At 40.6% G+C, this 20,114-nt stretch overlaps 2 protein-coding genes across 2 annotated transcripts in view; one reads left to right on the forward strand and one right to left on the reverse strand.

Annotated features, from left to right (window-relative positions):
* Positions 1 to 20,114, reverse strand: part of LOC127376526 (myogenesis-regulating glycosidase) — a 110,955-nt gene that overhangs the window by 22,032 nt on the left and 68,809 nt on the right. The gene's annotated exons all lie outside the window — the stretch shown is intronic.
* Positions 4,914 to 10,685, forward strand: adra2b (adrenoceptor alpha 2B). The gene is made up of 3 exons (XM_051423510.1): positions 4,914 to 5,290; positions 5,824 to 5,927; positions 6,113 to 10,685. Exon 3 carries the CDS (start codon positions 6,136 to 6,138, stop codon positions 7,717 to 7,719), a length of 1,584 nt encoding a protein of 527 aa, XP_051279470.1. The 5' UTR covers positions 4,914 to 5,290; positions 5,824 to 5,927; positions 6,113 to 6,135; the 3' UTR covers positions 7,720 to 10,685.

The raw sequence follows: 20,114 nt of genomic DNA on the forward strand, positions 1-20,114 counted from the left end.
CTCCATGAATTCCCTCCCAATCCACAGCCATTCATTGTATTTTGAAAGTTGAACTGTTAAATAATGTCAAATAGGCATAAATGATAAACAACTACCACTAATAAAGACAAGCTCCCACCACTTCCTCACCCCCAAGCTAATTATGCCACCCACAGTCTTTTTTCGGCCATAACTAAAATAATCCACTTCCTCTCATTTGCAAGTATCCACTGCCTAGCATCTACGTAAGCACGCTGTTACGCTTGACTTCTTCCTTCCATGAGCCACAGTTTTCCAGGCAGAGGACAGAGAAATGCACCTCGGAGATTTCAGGTGTTGATTAAGACTGGGAGCTCACTAAACTGAAAGTGAAAAATAACATTTGTTCTTCTTTCTGTTTATTTACATTTTCATAGTCACTTTCAATTCAAATTACTATATTAAGTATATACATCTAACAAACTGTAGCCTCTAGCCTCTTGAGTCACCCTTTTAGGTTCCATTTCCACCGTAGTTTTGCAATCTGCCGCATCACAGATAGATGCCACTAAATCCTACACACTGGTCCTTTAAGGGAGATATATAGCCTAACTGATAGGGGTTGTTTTAGTGCATGACATTACTGTAGACTGTACAGGTGGTCAGTGTTTGAAAGAACATTTACTTAAGAACAATTTTGAGGTATTTTTACCTGAATATATCCATTTTATGCTACTTTATACTCCATTGATGTGATAGCTATACTTACCAGTTACTTTTCAGATTAAGATTTTACATATACAAATGTATGATAACCTATAAAACCTACAAAATACAATACAGAGTAAATCCCCATATTTTATTTATCTCATTCCATTTTTCTTTTTTATCTCATCTTATATTATCTTTATATGACTTGTGTTGTTATTGCAACTAATGCTTTTGCTGCTGAGCTCACTGTTCCCGTCCAACACATCTTATTGTATCGTTGACCCAGTGTTAACCTACATACGACTAAAATCTGAACTGAATTAATGATCAAACCTGTGGTTTCCAACCTTTCTGGCTTGTGTCCACTTTATTAAAAAGCTCTATTTGGGGGCTTTATCACATTTCAGATATCTCTGAGTTGTTAGCAGTCCACCAAAGAGACATTTCTCCTCTCAACAGTTGTTTCATTGAAATAATTGTTAGAGCCCAAAAGCAAAAGATTAGAGGAAAAGAAGAAAAGATTAAAGAAAAGTTTAATTACAAATCCATGTAGCCAGATTTGTCTTTGTCTTGCCTCTAACCTTAGGTTATAAAATATATATAGATCCAATTACCAGCCATTTGTCTTTTCTTTTTCTTTTACTCTTAATACTTTAAGTAAATATTGCTGATAATAATACTTACTTATTTTTACATCAAGTAGGATTTTGGGTACAAGACTTTGTTTTTTTGGTATATTTGCAAAGTAAAGGATCTCAGTACTTCTCCCACCACTAGAAATCAGCCACTACACCTGTGTTCTCACCAAAACAGTACTACGAGCATTGGGTATTAGTTTGTAGTGAGACAGCGCTCTCTAGTGACAACCTCTGAAATGACCAGAAATCAAGATGAATCAAAAGTATCCAGCAGATGACGCCAGCAGACTGTTTATTGACTGCGGCAGCCTCTTTATTACCAAGATAACATAGAAAAGCCAGGCACACCTTATACATAATTGTCCATTAACACCTTTTAATGACTTTTGGTGTCATTTCACTTGATCATTTATTTATCTCTGAAAGCAGACTGTTCCACCTCCCTTTCATTTGAATGTCTCTCATCTTGTTTGTAGTATTCACTTCCCTCTCAGTCATACTGGCTACCTAATGGAAACAGACTCAAAACGTTACTCACACTCTGCGTCCAGATTAAACTAGTGTCACGATCAATCATATTACGTTAGGCCGTGGTGATACCTCCCAATGGTGTGTTTGTGCATTTGTGTGTGTATGTGCCTGTATGTACAAAAAGAAGCACATATGAGATGAGGGATTTTGTACAGGGATCCTACTTCTGGTAGATGTAATGATTTACAGTGTTTGCTAGTCACATCTGCAGATTGTCACTCTAATAAGAAATCCCAGATGGAGAAACCTGCTATTAGATAGTGTGAGCAACATGAGTGATATTGTTAGCTGGAGAATATAACATACACATACACCGGCCTGCAGGCACACAAACAAGCAGCAGTTGTCATTATTAAAAATTCAGACAGGAAAATTACAGTATGACCATCTGGGAAAGCTCCCTGTGATTGTTTAAACGCACACACTTTTAAAGCTATACTGTATTTCTGAGGACCCTGATTAATACAATGCATTCCCAAGTCCAGTGAAAGTGGCTGTCATCATATGAACAGATGGGAAATAAGATAAAGACATTTTGTGCTTCACATATTTTCTGATCTTTCTTCTGATTTAAGTAATTTTCTCTTTGTAGGTCTCTAAAAACTTTCAAATAATCAATCTGAGAAGACAAAATCACTTTTTATTTGCAACCTATTGTCAAATGCAACCTTGTAAGTAGACTGTATTTCTATTTAAAGCTGCTGCCAACCCTAACCTTAAACATCACAACAACATACTAACTCTGATCAGCAACTTAACTGAAACTTACTAAACGTAAATCAATTTTTAACCCTGAACTCAATCTTTGTCAGCTAAAATTTCCTAACTTTCCAACTCTGTCCTTGCTCTCATGTTTCAAAAACACTAGTCCTCACAAAGGTAGAGGAACATGAGCACACACACAAAAAAAAGGAGGCAGAATCAAGCCAATAACTCAAAAAAAAGGTCCAAATTGAAAGCATCCAAAGGGCAGGTACTGAACTATAATTGATTTGGACCTGAACCATAACGTGCACAGACTCCCACCACAACACTGCATTATGCTGACCTGCAGTTGTCTGGCACTCATTTGGGAAACAGCCTGTAAAGACAATTTATCATCCCTTCTTCTTAGTTTTGTTTAATCTTACCACACCAAAAGACTCAAAAAAAAAATTTCAAAAACATAAAGTTTTCTCAGAGAGTGGGTTCCCTTTCCAGACCAGGTGCAAACTTTTCCAGTCTGGATGTCAAACAAGAATTACTGATCCAGAGTGCATGATCCATGACAGCACAAGTTCCTCCAGGCTTGTGTATTACGTGTGTGTGTACAGATGCTCTTATGCAACAAGCACTCCAGAAGTGATGTACTGTTCACTGAACGCTGTTTGCTTCTCAGTCTCCATAACCTTGGCATCAGTGACACACCCCTCTCCCCCAGAATGCATTTTCAGCGTGTTACTAAGCGCAGTTCGCCCATGGAAACAGAGACACTTGATTGGAGTGCTCTCTCCCGCTAAAAGCTTTATTCTCTTTCCCTTTATATTTAGAATGTGTAGCGTGGAGAGAAAAATGTACAACCATTATTGGCTGCTGGCTTCAGGTCACACAGTCACAGAGCAGGGCTTCCAATTGTAATTCCATGGCTGGCTAACTGGGCTTCTCTCTCATTAAAGCAGTAAACTGTGGGGGACGCACTACAAAAATAAGTAAACAGGACCTCCTACCCACACACCATTCATAAGATTGTGTGTGTCCATGTGTAGGCTGGGGAATGTGTGTGTGTGTGTGTGTGTGTGTGTGTGTGTGTGTGTGTGTGAGTATTGTTTGTTTGTGTGCGTTTATATCACAGAGGCCACCTACGTCCTTTTAAAACAGCACAGGATAAACTCTGTTATGGCTCAGTAAAACAGCCAGCATGACGTAGGTTTCACTCGATAATTGAACAATCAGGCACTTGATCTCAGGTAGAGGCAACAAATCATGAGGGATGCCGTGGATTTCTGTGCTTCTTGGAGGAGGAAGTGTTGCCGGGTGCATAATGCAGAGGGATTTAAATGGAAGTCAAGTGATGATGTAAATGCATGAGCACAGAAAGCAAATGCCTTGCACCTCACCAATGAGCAGAGGCAGAAGGTAACACAGTGCATTTACTGCAGCCAGTTTTGAGGGAGAGGTAGCTGAGCATGAGGAGACTTTATAATTTTACTGGACCATACTTCGTAAGGAAATAACTCACTTTTACTGCAACATTTATGTGATGGTTGTAATTGCCAGTTTCTGTGTGGAATAAGGTTTTGTATTCAAAATCTGTAACCTCATAAAATATATGATTCATTATTTGAGATTAAACTACCCAGTGGAGTAGGGAGACCACCTACAGTTTAATGCATCAATAATCTAGCTAGCCCACTCAAGGGGATAATTTCTCAAAATGAGGGCTCTCACTTTATTAAAATATCTCAAATTTGTGTGCTTGCTATGGTTTTACCACCACATAAAGAGCCCCTCTTTAACATGCTGTAGCAATTGGTATTAAGGACATAGATCACAGTATGGTAAAAGACTCACAACGCAGCAGCATGTGCACAAATCTCACCCCTGCCTCAATAAATAAATGTTGGTGTACCTAACCTAAGCAAAAATCAGACAACAGGCTTGAGGCCAGATTAGGCTAAAACCTGAGTGTCAGTGCCCTTGAGTGACTTACTCACCCCACAACTGCTACAGTGAAAACGTTTATTGGCCCTAAATTACTGGAGTTGTTGGAGGTTACATGGCAACTGGTCTAAAGAACAAAGTCTAAAAATGCAGTGATCACACAGGGTTTTTATTTTAAAAAAGCACTGATCCACCATATGTGTTATGCCACATACTGCAGGAGATATTGATGATGATGATGATGACTGAGTAGCTTAAGAAGTACACCAGTCCCTTGAATGAAGTTAATGTTTTCTGTAAAGCAGATGGCATCAGCTCTGCTCTCTCAGCTGGACCACCTCAGCGTCAAGCAGTGCCACCCAACAAGCCATTTCTAATATAACTGCGTTGGTTGAGCCGCTCGGGTATACATTTAATGTGTGAGAGAGAGGGGAATCGGAAGAGAGGCGGCTACAGGGACAGAGAAAGTAAAGATCCCATTACGCCCACAGCTCCACAATGACATCACCGGGTCTAAAATGAAGCGCAAGAGGGAGATGGGAGGAACCCCACTTATTAGATTTCGTCGAAGGGTCCTGTTCACAAATGAAGATGCTGCTGCGCCTCTGTGAGGCAGGCTGCGATGTGCGCCGGCGGAGCAGCTGAATCATGGCATCCCGGTGAACTTCTGAGGAGACAAAAGCGCCAAGGACCGAGTAACAACTCATGAAAGGCTCAGACTGAGGCGACTCTGCGGGGATCCTTTCACTACAGAAGAAACAGCGCGTTTTGACTTCATATCTTGCTTCATGCGCACGGCTGGAGAGCTTGAGGTTAACTTTGAGTTTTCTTTTTTTCGATTGACTGGAAACACTGCTATCAGTCAGGCTGTCCTTTGCAGGGAAACATTAGTACATCGTTTCATTAGTAAATCACTGTAAATATTAACTTTATTTCACTTTATCTACGCCGTTCTGTGTTGGCTGCTCAGGTTAGATAGGTTAGGTCCATACGCGCGTCTCCAAAAGAGGACGCGCGGACATCGCTCAAGTGTAGAGATTATTTACTCAAATCCGATCTCTTTATTTTCAACGTGGCCTCACTGTAGACGTAGTCTGTAGACCCCAAATTAGGTGATTTTAACTTAAATCTTCCCTTCTTCAAGATAATAAATAATCCACTGGAGGAAAAAAAGGATCAAACTTCGTGCGCTAAAGAAGTTTTAGTTTTTCCGTTTATTTTGTAACTCTGCAAAGGTTGATGCACAGCTGTCTCAAAAATGTACTATTGTTTTTTTGGGGGGTTTACAAAGGGACACGTCTTTTTGATTGAAACGCACTGATCCGTGTCTTGACGCATTGTCCAGGACTGTTTTGTGTGCTTAAAATGGACTTGGAAGACCTGCCGTGGAGGATGCAAGGGAGCTAACATTTGGAAACAACAAAGAGACGAAACGAGTAAACAACTTAGGTAAATATTATACACATTTTTATAATTTAAAATCACATATATTGTTTAAAATGTAAACTCAGTATGTTATTGTGCATAGAAAACTGAAATAATCCAAGACACAATTATTGAAACCCGTAACAATGAAATACTATATTCTATAATCAAATTTTATTCAGTGACCAAACATTTTTTAATCTATAAAGACTCCTGGAAACCCAATCCCAGCATGGCCTCGGCTCTGGACAGCGGCTGCTCCATGGAGCTGAGTGACTTGAACAGCAGTGTGAGCAGCACCGGAGCCTCAGTCCCCTGCAACCAGAGCATCCTGAAGCTCGCCCCTTACTCCCCAGAAGCCACGGCGGCATTCGCCACCGCCATAACCTTGATGGTCGTCTTCACCATCGTGGGGAACATCATGGTCATCATCGCTGTCCTGACCAGCCGGTCACTCCGAGGTCCGCAGAATCTGTTCTTAGTGTCACTGGCTGCTGCAGACATTTTAGTGGCCACTCTCATCATCCCATTCTCTCTGGCCAATGAACTGCTTGGCTACTGGTACTTTAAGTCTCTGTGGTGTGAGATCTACCTGGCGCTGGATGTGCTGTTCTGCACCTCCTCCATTGTGCACCTGTGCGCCATCTCACTGGACCGCTACCTGTCCATATCCAGGGTTACCTACGGGCGTCAGCGGACTCCCAAACGCATCAAAGCCGCCATTGTGGTGGTGTGGCTCATCTCTGCCATCATCTCCTTCCCTCCCCTGCTTTCCCTGAACAAAAGTGAGGGAGGAGACCAGGCGAGTGAGAGAGGACCTCAGTGCCAGCTGAATAATGAGCGCTGGTACATCCTTTACTCCACCATCGGCTCCTTCTTTGCTCCATGCCTCATCATGATCCTGGTCTATGTAAGAATCTACCAAATTGCCAAGCAGAGAACACGTTGCCCACCAGGAGAGCCCAGGAAGGATGGGGTCGGCTGTGCTACACCAAGTCAGCCTCCACGCCATGTACAAGCCAACGGGAAGGATGATGAAGAAAGTACACCCCCTTCATCGAACAAAACCTCCAATGCCAGACCCCCCACCCTCGCCATCACCCCTTCTCCTTCCCCAGGAGAGTCTCAAACCTCCCAGAATCCCACCTCCAATAATCTCCTGCAACCTCCATCCCCTTCTCCAGCCATGACCCCTGTCTCTGCCTCCCTTGATACCTCTCCTCATGGCCCCTCAGCCCCCTCCTCCGTGCCTCAGTGTGCCCCTGCCAAGACTAAAAAGGAGGGGAAGAAGGGCAAGCGGCAGGGAGGGAAAAAAGCCGACAATAACAATGGCGACAGCTCAAGCACAGACAGCGATATGGAGCACAGCCATGGAGGAGGCAGAGGCAGCACTAGCATGCCAGGGTCACCTGCAGGAGGGGGGGTCCACTCCCCGGCCTCAGTCAAGCGCTACCGGGACATGATCGCCACTTCAAAGGGGGCTCGGCTGGTGCCAGGGAGGAAGTCAAAAACAGAGAACAACCCTGGAGCAGCTAGGCGTAAAGCGATGGTCAACAGAGAGAAGCGTTTCACCTTTGTTCTGGCGGTGGTCATCGGTGTCTTTGTGGTGTGCTGGTTCCCTTTCTTCTTCTCCTACTCTCTGCAGGCAGTGTGCCCAGAGACGTGTGCCATCCCTGATCCGCTCTTTACGTTTTTCTTCTGGATCGGTTACTGCAACTCCTCACTTAACCCAGTCATATACACCATCTTCAACAAAGACTTCAGGAAGGCCTTCAAAAAGATACTGTGCAGAAGCACCAAGGGCACTTTCTTTTAGCACACAAATCAGATGTACAGGACATGGACACAAATAATTGCTATTTCTGAGGCATAGAATAATCATTTCCATCCTCAGAACACTCAAAGGGCTGTTTTAATACATGTTGAACTGTGGAAATTCAAGCATAAAAATCAGAACACTCTTTTACAGCCACAGTGTGCGCAAACAGGCAACCTGGACTGTGAAATTCCACTTTGCAGCTGATACACACATAAATCTTTGCAGGGTGCGGGGTGAAATAGGACATGGAATAGAAACAGTGCTAGACACTAAACGGCTTAGCACGTCAGTATTGCTGATAAGATTTTGAATGCAAAGTTTTTATCTTGAGATCGCATCGAATAACGGATAATGCTGGGACACAGAGTGGTGCAGAATCATGTACACACACTCTGTAAGAGACCACAGAAGGTGGTGAAGAAAACAGGAAAATAGCTAAGAAATAATTACTGAACGAGAAGAAAGACTGTTTAATGTATAATATATAAGCTTTGTAGTTATTAAGGACTCCAGGACTAATGGGGAAAGAAAACAGGTTAAAAAAAAGAAGGAAAAGTGGCCTTAGATTCCTGGGAGCCTAGGGCCCTTTGTTTATCAATACAGAGCACAAGGAGCACACAAGGTTAGTGGTGATTTCTTACGTCTGCAGTCTTAATTTGCACAGCTACAGGGCAAACATGTGTTCCTCGATTTTTATCAAAAGCGCAACAACAAGAGAGGGTTTCTGACAATCTCAAATGTGATAGCACAGACAAGGGCACCCTTTCAAACTGAACTCGTGGACTTTTATGTGGAAAGCCTTCATGTCAGACACCTCGCTCTTGGCTCAGTATGGGTCTTAATGGACACTCAGGTTGTTTGTAATGACACTCTTGGCTTTCACCTTTCATGAAATACAGAATAAGCTGCAGTGTGGTGGATTGTGGACTTGAATGAAAAGCACACATATGTTATTGAGATGTAAAAGAAAGACAGCATCATTCTCTCAACTTAACTTTCATGCTTTTTAACTTAACCTGGGACTATCACAATAATGGACCGGACTGAGCAAACCCTCTAATGTACTCAGTGTTTGGACTATCAAGTAACCATCAAAACTGTTTATAACTTTTGGAAAGTGCTTCAGAGGTCATTAACAGTATCTAACGGGAGGTGCATCTGCTGAAGACTGAAAAAAAACCTAGATTCTAATACCATTTACCATGTGAACATTATTTTCCAGATACCCTGCTTCACGACAGGCAGATGTATTTAGCAGGTAGACATCTACATTGACTGAAAAGGACACATGAACAATGCAATTATGGATGTGTAATGTTACCCCTAATTACGCCTACATGGGTTATTCTGGCAACCCTTTGGCTGAGTCACTCTTTACCAACGCCTCTGGCACATCATCGCCTGCAGTGGACCTCTACATGACACATTTGGTTTGTTGCTAAGTGGCGAGAGGATGAATGGTACATTTATTTTTCTCACCAAGAGGCTGAGGCTCTGTCAGTTTTCTTGACAAAAAAAGAAAAAAAAGAAAAGAAAATGTGTCTGTAACAGGACACAGGCTTATTGACTCCATGGGACAAGGGCTGTCGGCAGCAACACTTCAATTTACTAATTGTCTAATTCTGCTGACCTGTGTGAATGTGTGCGTATGTGCGTGTGAGTGTTGACTTTAATGTTTTTCTGTAGAAAGTGTCAGTGCCTCCTCTGGCTGCTATGTGCTACAGATTTACTGTAATATTGAGAAGAATCCTGGTATAAGCATCATTTTGCTGTCTGTCATGTGAATGTTTCTACTTGATGGGAAGTAATATATCGCTATGTTGAGAGAGTCTTATCTGAACTGAAAGTCAGTGTTTTTATCAGTGATATTGAGTACATGGCTTTTTAGTGATCACCCTCAAGGGACCAAAGAGCCTTACAGGACACCAGCCTGACTCAGTGATATGTGGCTCTGTGTTGCTTTAACAAAGTATTACGGTTGAAGATTGCAAACACTGTATTATTTATTTCAAACTATTTGTGTTTTCTGTCTGTTATATTTATTGTTCAGTTATTGTGCTTTTATTCTGAAAGTCAAGCAAAGTGGAACTGAACAAAGAGTGAGAACACTGTACAGATTTTTAATATCGAATAAGAGCAAAATTGGTTCATATCATTGAGCTCTTGCTATGTGAGACTGAGCTATGTTTGAGGTTGGGGGGTGTATTTGTGTTGAATGAACATGAACTTTGAGTTATGTGCATAATGCAGAACCTACAATGCAACATTTGTCATCATTTCTTCATCTAGTTATAGTATGGTAAAATGTTCAATCAGAGATACAAGCACATTAATGGATGTACAATTTATTAAGCATACCGCAGCAGGAGAATCTCGTCACCAGTGCTACTGTCAAACTTTTCCTGAAACAGTAATCGAACATGAAAATGTCAATAGCACCCAAAGCCAGTTTCAGTTGGACGATTTGCAGGACATTAAGATTACAATCCATACCACACACAGCCACTTGGAGATTCAGATAACACAATAAAAAGAAAATGGTTGAGAGTAAGAGCTCTGTGCACTTGTGCAACTGCTCCCTGTCCACATCTGAAATGGTTATTTTCTCTCCAGAAATACAAACAGCAATAGCAAAGCAATTATAACAAAAATAGCCACAGAGGTCATGGATTCATGGCTGTTTCCAATAAATATGAGTTGTAATGCTGCTCAAACCCCACCAACCATGGCTTTATGTGGTGAGACTGCTGCTTAGTTTATTTTAAAAAGTTTAAATAATGGCTTAAAGGTGACAGATGTAGTGATCTGCCTCTTGATCACCATCCTTTCCCCTGAAACCGCCTGTATTGTCTCTTCTCCTACTGTGTTTGGACCAAACTTCTTGGTCTGAGCTTTACAGTCTTCTATCTCCCATCTGTCATCATCCCTCTCCATTTTCGGAAATAAAGCTACTTGAAAAAGCATGAGTCATTCACCCAGTTTGTTTATTTCATACATTTTCACATGCCACAACAACATAGGGATGAGGCAAAATAAAAAAAAAAAAAGTTCCAGGAGGAGAATTGCCAATAGAATGTTTCACAAATATGAGAGTTTTAATAGAATGAGGTTTTTCTCGCATACATGTTAAAGTGCTTTCTAAAGCAATTTCCAGTCATCATGAAATAGCCCTGAATGGCAACACAACTTCAGGAAATAGTCCATAACATTGTGAGCTGATGGCAGTTCAAGATGTCATTGGAAAATCTCCTATCACAGTGGGACGTGAGAAGTAGGCTGCAGCAGAAGCAGCATAATGTTGCCTACTGCCAACAAACACAGAGGATGTCTATAAGGGATTAGAGCATGCTGCCAAATATCACATATGCACACACACACACAGTGTATGTGTCATCCTGCACCAAGTGTCACATACTGTATTCAAGTCATGAAACACGCTCAATCCACACAGATGCAGTCTCACACACACACACATTTGTTGTGACAGCTTGTTATATTTGAGGTCAGCAGGCCTACGGTGAATTGTAATTGATTTATGCTGATGGGCAGTTTGGGGATTTCTCAGCACCGAATCAAGCCTCTCTGGCCTGTTTTTCCCTCACACACATTCGCACTCAAAGAACATACACCATCGAAGTGACTCCACATGTTTACATCCTGGCTGTTTCATTTCCATATTCATGGTTGAGCTGTGATTTGAGGTACACGATGAGGTGAACAGATAGCTTATTGCAGCCAAAGCGTAGGGAGCCATGAGGTCTATGTTTACAGCCTTGTACATTCATACAGACACAGTGTCCCTAAGCTCCTTATTCTCTAGCCTCAGCTGGAATATAAAGCAGGCCTGATCGGTGGCAGTGGACCCTACAGAGAGAGGATGGAGAGAGTCCGACTAACATGAAACACAACACACTCATTAGCTTGTTATTCACACAAGATAGTAGCCTCAAGGAGAGAAAGAATGCACACACATGCTCCTATACAAGAAGGGGGCTGCCCAGAAAACACACACAAACACTGGCAGACACATGTGAATTTCCCTCACACACACATTAACTTTCATTTTCAAATTTGTGATGGATGTAGCATTCCACCGGATGAATATGTATGTGTTTAGAGGGCGTTCTAGCGCTGAGCATTTTCCATTTCCAATCTGCTGCACGTTATAACGCTGGATAGATTTCTTCACTCTGTAATTTGGCTGTTGAAAACACCCAAGAGGCTGGATAAAAAATGGGAGACAGAACACACACACTCTCTCTCTCCCTGTTGAAGGTGGAGGCACTCAAATGTTCTTTTGCTTTGTGAAATCTGTGATAAAAACGTCATTTTTAGGGGGCACAAGCAATTATGATTAGAATCACTTTAGGAGTCTGCGGCTGTTTAACAGAGTGGTACTCAATACAGTGTGTGTGTGTGTGTGTGTGTGTGTGTGTGTGTGTGTGTGTGTGTGTGCATGTGTGCTCTTGCACTTCTATCTTTGGGAGGACCAAACTGAGCTTAAGTTAGACCTTGACAATGAGAACATTTTTGGAAAATGAGGACATTTCCTTCAAAGACTTGGTTAAGACTTGGAGTTAGATGTGTAGTTGTTTACTGTTTATTTAGCTCCCCGTATCCTTGGCAACAACTGCTCTTACAGGGGTAAAAACAATACACAATTAGCAAGTTTACACATGCACAATAATACATACTGAACCTTCCTGACCACATCTTAGCAAGTGAATTCTCACTATGCTCTATCGGCCCATGTAGATATTTCTTGTTACATTGTTATGAGTGTATTAATCACCAATTAATTTACATTAAACATCTAAACGAATAGCATATGGCAGACTATTCCAGTGAGATATGTCACAATAAATGATTATTATTTATTCCATTCAGCTCACATTATATCAATGAGAGTCCTCACAAGTACACACGTGTGGTTGTGTGATGCCTGAGTTTGTATAAACCAGATGCAGCTATACAACAAAAGTTCACTAATTGACACACAAAAGATGTTTCAAAATAAAAGGCATGCATATTTCTGGCTGGAAGTGAAAAATATTCTAGCGTGGCCTCATCATTGAATTAGGAATGAGTCTCATTTGTGCTTTCCCTGTGGACACAATTACTTTCATGTTTTTCATGGATATAAACTCTGACGCATTATTGTGCCTTCTGGTGTTGGTAAAGAAAATAATCGAGAGGCAAAATTGTCACATTATTATCATGGTGGGCATCAGGCTCTGCTGTAATAACTCTATTAGTGCTATATTTCTCCGAAAAATCGAAAGCCTCTGCAGAACTCCAGTGGGAATCCAAATCTGAACTGAATCATCTGATTGAAAAGTACAGACGTAGCATATGAAACGGACATAAAATTCAACTCTAATATCTTCGGATTAACACACAATAAAAGAGAAAAAGACTTGTCCAGTTGTGTGAGACTTCCAGGCAAGGTTGCCAAATATGAAGAGGGGAGAAAGACGGCTGTGCCTTTATTTAGCCGGGCCATCATGGAAAGGTCACAAAGTTCATTTTGACGCACAGACATGCACGTACATACCCTCACACATACAGTATCAGAGTACACACACACACAGAAACACACACACACACCAGGTCCGAGCGCACACAAAGAGAAACAAACTCAAGCCTAAAATAGAGAAACAGATGACTAACACTCAACTGCACAAACAGATACACACTTATGAATGTTAACACACACAGATATGCTGTCACGTGGGCACACACACACACACACACACACAAACACACCATCACAGACAGCAACAAAACAAAAATAATAGACTAAAGAGGATTTTTACTGATCCTTATTGATTTTTTTGACACAGCCTGTCATTATTAACTCAAGCATTAGTAATGCTCTACTGTATAATTCATTTATTGATCCACAGTAATCAGCACAACATCAATCTTGTTTCAAACTTTTTACTAAAATCCTGAGTGGACTGTGTGAGTGTGTGAGTGTCTGTGTGGCTGATTAAAAGAGCAAGAGAACAAAAAAGATTATGAGAACGTAATGGGAAGGATGTTTGTTGACATACAGTATGAGTTTCCGTGTGTGTTTGTGTGTGTGTGTGTGTGTGTGTGTGTGTGTGTGTGTGTGTGTGTGTGTGTGTGTGTGTGTGTGTGTGTGTGACATTTGGCACAGAAAGGAAAACAGGATGTGCAGTTTAGATGTGAAAGTGTTGTGTCCTTTTTGAGCTATACCGTAGTACAGTAGGCTAACTGACTCAACACTTTGCGGACAGTTTCCATTACAAACGTATCTTCTGTAAATCACCATAAGACAAATTTAAGTCAATAATAGTGCAGGCTCCAGCACCTGCACCACATTGGATCAATTTTTGTTAAATTTTTGCTGAGGTCTGCATTATGGGAGTCCTTCCAGGTGCATGAAGTACCATTTTGGTCCAATGAAACTCTGAAAGTCTTGTTCGATTTACCTGTAAATGTAGTTTTAAAATCTCTTTTCTTGGATGCCAATGTTTTATTCAGAAAAAGCACTTAGATGAAAACCACTGCATAAGCATGTTTTTTTATGAAGTGCACAATTAGAACCACAAAAGGGAACTTTGTCCAACAAAGTTTGTGTGCAAGTACAGAATAGAGCTTACCTTGGTTCAGACATGGTTCCTCTGTTTGATTACATTATATATTTGGTATTGGTATTTGGAATACCATTTATTATCATGAGAAAAAAAAGTGCTATTTTAAAGGGACAGTTCAACACTTTGGGAAATGTGCTTATTTACTTTCTTGCCAGGAGTTAGATGAGGAGATCAGTATCTGTCTGTTACAGTTAGCAGCTGGTTAGCTTAGCATAGAGAGTGAAATGAGGGGGAAACAGCTAGCCTGGCTCACCTACCAGCACCTTTAAAGCTCACTCATTACTACTTATTATTTTTTTATTATTGTTATATCTTGTTCGCTTAGTTTGTACAAAAACTGAAGAATAATAATTGCATGTTGTTTTACGGAGGGTTATGTGCTCTTGGCCAAACATTCTACTCTATCTGCATGGGATTGAACAAAATAAATATATATATTGTATCTATGTATGTACATTATATATAAATATATAATGTGTTAATTTCTGCACTTTAGAGTTACTAATAGGCAGATTCTCGTACCTTTGGACAGAGCCAAGCTGGCTGTTTTAAGTCTTTATGCTAGGCTAAGCTAAAAAAAAACCAAAAAGCTTTAACAGATAATGTATGCTAATAACAATGGCGTGAATTATTTGCCCTTTCACAGAAGCCCAACATAACCCAAAAAGAATTCCCTCAAGATAAATCTGTTAATAATAATATAGTGCAGTTTTAAAAACAAGCTTTTACACAGTAACTGTCTGATTGTGGGTTTCTGCTCACACTATTACATAAGAAAAAATTTAACCATAACGGTGATGACCTTAGTTTCCTGGCATCATCCCACAGTTTCGCCCCTCTGCTTTGAAGCCCTAACAGTGACTGATTTCAGTGGTTGGCCTCTTATCATTAGTGTGGATGAAGGGCTCCATGTGACTAACAGGAGGACAACATCCAGCATAGCAAAGAGAAAGAGGCATTTATTTCTTATCACAGTCTCAACACTCAATCCTTGTTTAGGTTTTTGTCAAGAATCTCTTAGGGTTTCAAAGCTTTTCACAGGATTTTTTTTTAATATCAATATGTTTTTTAGTCCACTTTGAAAAACAAGAATGAGGCGAGCAGACAAAGACAGTACTACAGACACTGAACATAGGTTCTCTTTTACTGCATTTTTGGTGAGAAAGGTCTCAGATGTCATCTTCTCTACTCATAAAGCACTCAGCCAACACATACATTCATCTATTTCTGTGTGGGTACTATTATGCTTACAGCTCTGAATATTATGTCATTACATTTTCGATTATTCCACATTGCCTGAAAAAGGTTATGACACGGAGGGAAGATGAACTAGCTCCATTCTGCAGGCATTTACAGCCACATTCTGTGTTCATGCTTGAATATTTCTGATATCCGTCCGTCCTCAGCATTTAGGTAGAAATGTGGGAGTCCAACTACAAAAGAGAAGAAACTCTTGCTGGCTATCTATCATACACTGGCAGATTTCTGAGATTCATGTCATGTGAGATGTTAAAGATGAATATTTCCTGTAAGCCTCCCTGTGCCAAGTAGATAACACGCTATAAACCATATTCCAGAAAGGGTAACGCTTATTCCTGGATGTTGAAGTGCACATGCAGTGTTCCCATGCCAGTCATTTGGTAATGTTGTATGTCAAATGTCAGAGCAGTTTTACGAGATGTTTATGTGATTTTTCCTGAAACACACAGCAGAGTAGAGACATAAAACCCCCAGCTATCAATGTAAAGACAGGATTTATGTAGTTTGGAGTGGATTTTGTGGCAGAAATACATATTTTCAAGCAATGTAAAAGCATGAAACTGGTACCCCTCAGTCTGATATCACACAAGGAACAATTAATAATATTCAGTATCTCATCCTCCCCTTAAGGGTCTAAATGACATTTGTAAACTACCGGACACAGTCTTGCTTCTAAATCTAGCCATTGCTGCCTCTTTTATCGGAAAGGGGCAAGGCCACACCACCACTCATTTATATTTCATTAATTATGCTATTATTAGGTGAATGTAACCCAAATTCTCTGTTTATTAATGGATGTTACCTTGATAGAATTAACTTTTAGGTACTGTGATGACATTCATACTGCAAACTGGTGAACATTTTTTAAAGTGTACCGACCTAAACGCCCTCACACATACACACACACACAGGCATAAAATTACGTATTTTTTTCTTTTTTTCTTTTTTTCTAAACATGCATTTACATTTTAAGAGGCACTTAAACCCATACAACTATGTACCTGAGTGACATTGAAACAATTTACTTAAGTGACAAACTTTTTCTAGTTACACTTCCCGGCCACCTGAGGACACTAACTCCAGACTGCATAGCAGAAGAACAACAGCCTGCAAATAAATACACAGCTTGGCACTTATATCCCCCATCTCAAACAGACAAAAGTGTGTGTGTGTGTGTGTGTGTGTGTGTGTGTGTGTGTGTGTGCGCTCATGTTTTTATGTATGATCCTCTGAAAGACATTTCACACACTAATTTCAGTAGGCAGATCTCCTCCTGTGGCTGTCATTGCGTGCCAGATGACAAAAGCAGCTAACTGTGTGATCAGAGACTAGAGTGGAGCCAGGGGAGCAGAGGGTAATTTGATAGGGATGGGTGTTACTGATTGACAGCAGAGAACTTCTCTAGATTGCTTATCAGGCCACTGAGTGATGGAATGAACAATAATGAAACATGACACAGGGCGGGCACAAATTGGCATCTATTGGTGCTTATGGCAAGGATGAGAATATTGGAATCTCTTTCTACCTGTGAATGTGTGTTTCCACACTGGTGCATGGACACACACAGAACACAGTCATTAAGAATGGTACTTTTCTTTATCTGCAAAAGTAACTGTGCAAGTTCTCATCCAGCAGCAGCCCAGCAGTCCAGGGAGCACTGATGCATACTGAGTCTCAAATCAGCTGAGCCCTGGTGAATACAAAGCATGCAGTGGAAGAGTCATCCTGTAATGCTGCAGACAACTCCTACACGTTAATGACATCACCAGATGTAATCACACTGCTGTGTTACAGGAATAAACTCCTGAGTTCAGTAACTAGCTATTACGGTAATTTTGTGCAGTCTTGTAATGAAGATGGTGGCATGTTTGTGCCAAAGTAGGTTAGGTTTTAGGTGATTATCACAGTGATATATCCTGATAGATCTTGGAAAAGCTCATCATGTACCAGCCTGGCTTTAGTGTGTGCCCTCTGTATGGTTCTAGTGGGTGGAAGCATAATTATCTCAATATTCTGCCTGACTGAAAGTACACTAAATACTTTATTGACATCATGTGTAGGGGTGCAGATGAACACCCACATGCAATAGATACCAATTAAAGATATTCAAAGCATATAGGGTGAGTCAGAGTCAGTCTGTGATGTGTCTGCAATACGGAGATAGTTAAGAGACACAACACTTGGCTTAAAAAACTTGTGAAATTTTCACGCCTATTGCTATATTTCTGTGATGTTATTGTAAATCATCAATTCCATTAGGATGGGGCAGTTGTGTGTGATGGAGGGCTGAGAGTATGCGGCAGCTTCTCACCATTCCTCCTCACCATCAGTGCCAACCCTTTCTTCCCACAAAGTAAAGACAAGAAGATGAATAAAGTGGAAGAGACGTGCATACTTATGTTTGTTACACCAAAGAGGAATTTTGATGTTGATGAAGTGGCCCTGTCATAAGTGATGTAGCCCACATTTACATTACACCTTGTAGCCATGAAAGCTGCAGGAGTACACACCCAGGAAATGTTCCTATTTCATCCAAAATGCCAGCCTTACTATACGACCTTCATAGTGAATTATTATTAAAGCTACAAAAATGAATATGTTTATATTAACAAATAGATCACATTGTTATGTGTATGTGAACATGGTCGCTCATTGTGATTTATCACCTGACCTTGTGGTTTACCTCATCTCTCTTTTAGCTCATTGTTTTGGTTTTCTGCTCCACAGGCTGTTCTTATCAACCTTGTTTTCAACAGCAGCAGCAGCAGCAAGGTCTGAACCCACTGTGTACTATTTGCCCAGCACCAATTAGCAGAACGTCAAAGTACGCAACTAGCTGGAGATCATAGTTGAGAATTTAGCAGCTGAGGGGCCAGATATTTACCTCAGGGCTTGGCAGAGATCAAAACAGAGCTAAAAGGAGAGTGAACATTGGACTTACATTCATCAAGTGGGCAGAGACATGACTCCAAATGAATGCTAATGCTGATCCGCATCTGTTGGATGTGTAAATAGGCACATGATTGCTAACACATTCCACATAACTACTTTATGAGATAATAATATGTCAATACTGTGTTTTCACTGTGTTCCACTGCCCCAAAGGGGCCATGAAATTAATCAATTCAGCTATAATAAAGGAACCAAAGAGCTTAACAACAGCTAAAAATAGGGAAAAAAAGCGAGACCCATCAAACATACTGTGATTTATTATCCTCTGATAATTACATTTTGTCAATGTTTTGTTAATTGTGTTTTGTCAGTGGCATTATATGTTGTGTATAGTCCCATTGAGACCCCCTGCTTTGAAATGGAAAAAGCTCCCTGGGGAGGAAACACCTGTGCCTCATCCAAAGGACACTTCAGGAGCAGAATCGGTTTTCATGTCACAGAGGGAAATTGGAATGATTTTTGGAATTTTAGGGCTCATCCCAGGAGATTTCACTGATTAACATACCTTCATCCAGGGAGGGGGAACTAATCAGAAAATTACCTTGGATGAATATCAAATCCATTAACGCCTGGTCAATACTTGTAGGCGCCTACAATGGAGAAAATCCTTGCCCAGGTGTCTTGGAAATAAGTATCTTCTCATTAAATGGGCAAAGAGAGATTTGAGATGCACTGAATGCTTGATGTCGGGAGCACAATCAAGTGTGTGCAGCTCTTCATTTCCCAATCTGTTTAAACTGGCTCAGTAATACACCACAGCGATACAGAGAGGATGCATACTCACAGAGAAACACAAGGCTTACCATTCAGTCAAGTTAGATTAATTCTATTATGCATTCTATTGGCAGCTAAAACACGTTTGGTTTCGTATCGTCTCGGCTCTACAGCTTCTTGCTCTTTGATATTTGAGATTAGTCAACTGTCCATGAGTCTGTTATCTGTGTGGCCCTAGTCTTCTTATAGCCTCTACTTTAGACAAGCTACAATTTATCTGCCTTGGCTTGATGACCTGCCCTGTCTGAAGCAGCCAGGCCACAGAGAGGGGTGTTAGTAGTGGAACTCAAACAAAAGGGTGGTCTGAATATACAATGAGCTTAAACATAAGATCCTTTGACCTTATGGGGTTAAAAGTCAAGCTGGGAGCTGAGAAAGTCATAGCTTCAAGCAAATCACTGCAAATTATAGGAAACAGTGGGTATACTGATACATTTTATATAAAATAATAAACCTTTCATGATTTGACACACTATGCTTTAAATGGCAAAGCTAATCTAATAAATGCACAACTACATGGTTATTCTTCAATAATTAGTTATAGTTATATATAGTAAGTTATATTCAAAATAAAATAACCCCCATATCCTTGTGTCCCAATTGCACACTACGCATTGATACTAGGAAAAAGTATTTACTTATAATCACCTTTCTAATTTATTGTGTTGGCAGTAAATAAAGGGGCATTGACGAGGATTTAATAAAATACAGCAATAACATTTCTATGATTCTATGAAAAGTATTACAAATAGTGGGCTATATAGCCTACTATAAAGTATAGAA

This window comes from Dicentrarchus labrax, unplaced genomic scaffold, assembly GCF_905237075.1.
Source record: "Dicentrarchus labrax unplaced genomic scaffold, dlabrax2021, whole genome shotgun sequence".
In the NCBI taxonomy this organism is placed as follows: domain Eukaryota; kingdom Metazoa; phylum Chordata; class Actinopteri; family Moronidae; genus Dicentrarchus; species Dicentrarchus labrax.

Bases quoted from the DNA above. Each gene is read 5' to 3' on its own strand.
- adra2b (XM_051423510.1), top strand. From the start codon at position 6,136: ATGGCCTCGGCTCTGGACAGCGGCTGCTCCATGGAGCTGAGTGACTTG.